Source organism: Sapajus apella, unplaced genomic scaffold (assembly GCF_009761245.1).
Source record: "Sapajus apella isolate SASKATOON/1434 unplaced genomic scaffold, GSC_monkey_1.0 scaffold14, whole genome shotgun sequence".
Taxonomy (NCBI): Eukaryota; Metazoa; Chordata; class Mammalia; order Primates; family Cebidae; genus Sapajus; species Sapajus apella.
In genome coordinates this window covers 16,396,927-16,401,513 of record NW_022436954.1, presented here as the reverse complement: position 1 = coordinate 16,401,513, position 4,587 = coordinate 16,396,927, and the positions used below count along the sequence as shown (strand labels likewise).

Below are 4,587 nucleotides of genomic sequence, written 5' to 3'. Positions count from 1 at the left end.
TGATTAAGAAAAGCTAAATTTATATTAAATTATCATAAAGTCCTAAAATACTGAACATAGTGGTTAAATAACTCCAGAAAGTCCAATCTCTCCAGTGAGTAACGTTAAAACATGAACATGAACATGGGAGGATCACTTCCATTAGTTTAGGACAGAGAGATTTTGCTTTTTACAGAGTAATCAGTGCTCAAATAGATATTTCCTCAAATATGTCCTTTCTACATTCTGAATAGCCCAAGTGCAATAAGATCCTTCCCCCTTTCTGATCATGAAAATGCCAGTTTTCTACCTGCTCTTCCTCTCCAGACATGAGTCTAAAGACCCAAAGTGCTCCTTCCTTTACTGCTTTGTCAAGTGTGAAATGTTCCCATTTCCTCCCGGAAATGGCACCTCACCTTTCCAACTTTGTGCACTGGTGAACCCTTGGTGGCCTGGCCTGTCTCTGATGTGCGGATGCCCAGACCTGGGGCTGACACTACTGAGAGCAAGGCTAAGAGCTTGGTATCTCTCTCTAGCAGTCTTAGAACTGACCAGAAAAGATTTGATCTTGTCCTTTTTCACCCATGTTTGGTAACTGATTTCTCAGTACCAATAACCACAGAAGAAGTTTCGACTCAGGAAACTTCCCCTAGAAATTCTCCCCTGCATTCGCAGCCCCTGTTGCCCTCTCCTGCCACTTCTAATTCCTGAGGAGAGGAGGTCCGGGTCTGCTACAGGCTAACAGGGTCTCATCAGTGATTCTGCCTTTCTACTCCTTGCCCACATCTTTGCATCTTTATTTATTTAGCTCTCCCTACCACAGGACTTTGGAGATTGTTGGTGCCACAAGGCTTGGTCAGAAGAAGCAAATTAGGCAAAAAACAAATGTAAAAAAAAAAACAAAAACATGAAGAACAGCTAGGGAGACGTTTTAGGGCAAAAATAAGTCTCAATTTCCCTGATACTAGGCTGAGACACGTGCCCTTTGTGTGAATGCGCATGAATCCAGTGATGGCATCCCGCATGGAAACTAAGCCCCTTAGCTGAGGAGAGAGCTGGAAGAGGAACATCACCACCCCATAGCCACAGGCTCGCTGTCCACTAACTTAGATCCCTGAGCACTTGCGGAAGAACATAGGAAGTTCAACAGGAAGTCTGACCTCATGGATACTTCTCTTTAGGGCCTGGGTGTCCCAAGTCTCCGACCTGATTGTTCTTTCTGATCATTTATGACAACTTCTGGTTTTTCTTTGAACGCTTATTTCTGAGTCTTTTCCCCAGAATCCCAGGGAATGAGGGAGAGAGGGTTCAGGTGGTATACCACGTTTGGTCTAGGCAGAGCTTCTTCGACATTTCAGAGACAATGTCAGCCCCCAAGGCCTAACATTCACTCAAGCTACTGGCTCACAACCTGGTTACTCTGAGCAAAGACTTAGGAAAGGTACTGGCCAGTGGTGGCACCAGGAGGGAATTCGTATTAGCCAGTAGCCTCATGATAGGAGCCCCAGTTATCTGAAGGTAGAAACAGCTCCAGACATTCTAGCAGGAGGAAGAACAGCTTCAGCCATCCCCATCTTGCCAGTATCTGCTGCTGAAAAGGCAGTGACTCTTAGGGCAAGAATAATGTCCACTGCCAGCAATGGACCGGATACCCAGACCCAACTACCACCAAAAGCTTTTTTGTGTTGCCAACACTCGAGGCTGGAGGTTTCCTCGATGCCCATACCTGCTGGGCTGACTCTCCCTTCTTCTCTCAGCCTCTATCCGTCGTCCCTCTTTACCCACACCCCCTTGTCCCAGCCCCTGATGGGCAAGTTCTCTCAGAGAAGCAGTCATGCTGGCTGTGATGGCGCGGAGCACAGTCCTGGGTCATCAGCTATATCAGCAGTGAGAAGCAGGCACTGAGGGTACCAGGGGAAAGAGAGGTGGAGCTCTACGCTGGCGAGGAATCATGAATAAGCAGTTTCACGGGGCCCAGGACGGAGTACAAGATGTGAAGTTCATGGTAAAATCCAGGTCTAAATTCTCGAGATGCGCCATCATTTCTTGTGCACAGGTAGTTATGGACTCAGGTGGTAAACAGCTCCCATGAGGGCTTAGGAGCAGTTATGGGGTGGGAGGAGGAGGAGGACGAGCACACAGGAAGGGGGCCTGTGGTGTAAGCGAGCACAAGGACTAGACGTCCATAAAGGAGAAGAAACAGGCAGGCAGGGAAGGGAACGCGGGCATTTAGACCTGGCTCTCCGAGGAGAGCTTGCGTTCGTGTTTCCAGCCCGTGTCTGGCAGAGAGCCTCGTCTTTCTGGAGTGGCTGTGGTATGGACGCTGCTACACTCAGACTGCTCTTCCTGTAACAGCTGCTCCGTCTCTGTGTCATCCAGGGAGCCAGAGCTGGCCTGGATGGACACTGTGTCTGTCTTCATGCATACATGATCCCGGAGGAGGCCCCCCCGTGAGCTTCGCAGTTGCTTGAGGTCATCCCACTCAGCATCATCCCCCGACAGGAGGCAGATCCCCTCTACAATCTTGATCTTCTCCTTGGTGTAGTTATGGTCAGGCCCTCCCTAGGGTGGAGAGTGGGCAGACATGGTCAGTCAGTTGGCTTTTTACAAAGGATCCCTTGGTAAACTGAAAAAGGAAGTGGATAGGGTAAGAGTAGGAGTGAAATGCAAAAAATCCCACAGACAAGTGGGGAAATGGGATTAGGGCAAATATGTGAGGCCTAGCCTAAAAGGGGAGAGGCAACTACGATGATTATTACCATTATCATACAGGGAGGAGGGAAAATCATGGCTTTCAGTCCCGCAGCAGCCACTCACTGGCTTTGTCACCTCCAGCAAATGATTTCACATCTCTAAAACTCAGTGTCTGAAACTCTGCTGTGTAGAGTAACAGTATCCACACCTCACAACCAACTGCTGCCAGGTGAAATGAAGTTATACATGGAATGCAGTTATCAGAATGTTGACACAAGATGCACTGTAATGTGTTAGCTTTGTTATGTTGTTACTATGGTTTATTCATGGGACATCATGCTGATATAAATCATCAAAAGCAATTGGCAAGAGCAATTAAATGTGTATTTATTCAGGATTTTAAGCTACTTCAGGTATTAGTTTGTTCTCAATTATCTCTTTTTTCTAATTTTGTTAAGGAGAAAACTTGAAATAAGATGGGAGACTCTAGAAAATCCTCTTATCTGGCCAGCCATGGTGGCTTATGCCTGTAATTCCAGTACTTTGGGAGGCCAAGGTGGGCAGATCACTTGAGGTCAGGAGTTCAAGACTAGCCCGGCCAACATGGTAAAGCCACGTCTCTACTAAAAATACAAAAATTAGCCAGGCATGGTGGTAGGTGCCTGTAATCCCAGCTACTCAGGAGGCTGAGGTAGGAGAATCCCTTGAACCTCGGAGGCTGAGGTTGCAGTGAGCCCGGATCACACAACTGCACTCCACCCTGGGTGACACAGTGAGATTCCATCTCCAAAAAAAAAAAAAAAAAAAGAAGAAGAAAAGAAAAAGGAAAGCCCTCTTATCTGTGTCCTAATGTCAATCTAGTGGGGTCCTGTAACCTATAACCTTTTTTGGAGGTTACTCTGGCTCTCCTGCCATGAGCCCTGGGACCATTCCGAAGCAAAACTTGGGACTCCTCCAGGCACAGCCTGGAGTTCTGCTCAGCCCTCTCCCTTTATGGCTTCCTCAAAGAGCAGCCTCACTCCTGCCTTCTGGGATATACCAACCGACATGCCACCACTGCCAGAAGAAAATGGATCATCGCTTGGGTTCTGTCCCTGGGATAGTATTCCTGCCAAGAGTTCTGCAACTACAGCTCTATTTTTGTAACAACTCAATTCCACAGATATTTACTGAGCCCCTATGTTAAGCAGGAGACTGTTCTAGGTGCTCTGATGATTATACAATATAAAACATGGTCCGTGCCCTCTGAGAGTGACAGCTCCCTCAACCATGCAGAGAGGAACATAGCACACAAACACACACAGATGTCCATTCACCCAGCACACCCCCACAAGATGAAATTAGTATAAGACGCAGGCCACTCAGTGTCTTAGTCACAGAGACACACTGGGTAAGTTAGGGAGAGGTGGGGACATGGCACTTGCAATTTGGGGAACACCACTCCCTCTACAAACACACAGCAACAGGTACCTGAAATCAAGAGGAAATCAGAAGAGAAAAGGTGAAAGACTATCAGAGGGGTAAAAGAGCTGCTGAGGAAAAAACACACAACAGAAGAAAGAGGTCACACCATTTTAATTGCTATCCTGTGGCCTTCATTGCGGTTCTTTTTTGGAGCATCAGATGCTCTAGGAACCCAAGTATCTTTAAGTCTTTCTCTCAAAAATATTCATTGAGGGCTCTACCATTCCTAGAACTACAAGCCATCCCTGCACGTTCTGTTTTGACTGCAGTGGAAGCTTTTAAAAAAAATGTTTAATTAAAAAATTTTTGTGGCCAGGCGCGGTGGCTCACGCCTGTAATCCCAGCACTTTGGGAGGCCGAGGCGGGTGGATCACGAGGTCAAGAGATCGAGACCATCCTGGTCAACATGGTGAAACCCCGTCTCTACTAAAAATACAAAAAAAAAAAAAA

The 4,587-nt window shown here is 47.0% G+C and overlaps 1 protein-coding gene across 1 annotated transcript in view; it reads right to left on the bottom strand.

Moving 5' to 3' along the window:
- The window catches only part of LRP4 (LDL receptor related protein 4), a 65,178-nt gene continuing 60,591 nt past the window's right edge, over nucleotides 1–4,587 (bottom strand). The window contains exon 38 of the mRNA XM_032282135.1: nucleotides 1–2,541. Within this exon, the coding sequence (XP_032138026.1) occupies nucleotides 2,209–2,541 (333 nt within the window). The 3' untranslated portion in view covers nucleotides 1–2,208. The remainder of the gene's footprint in view (nucleotides 2,542–4,587) is intronic.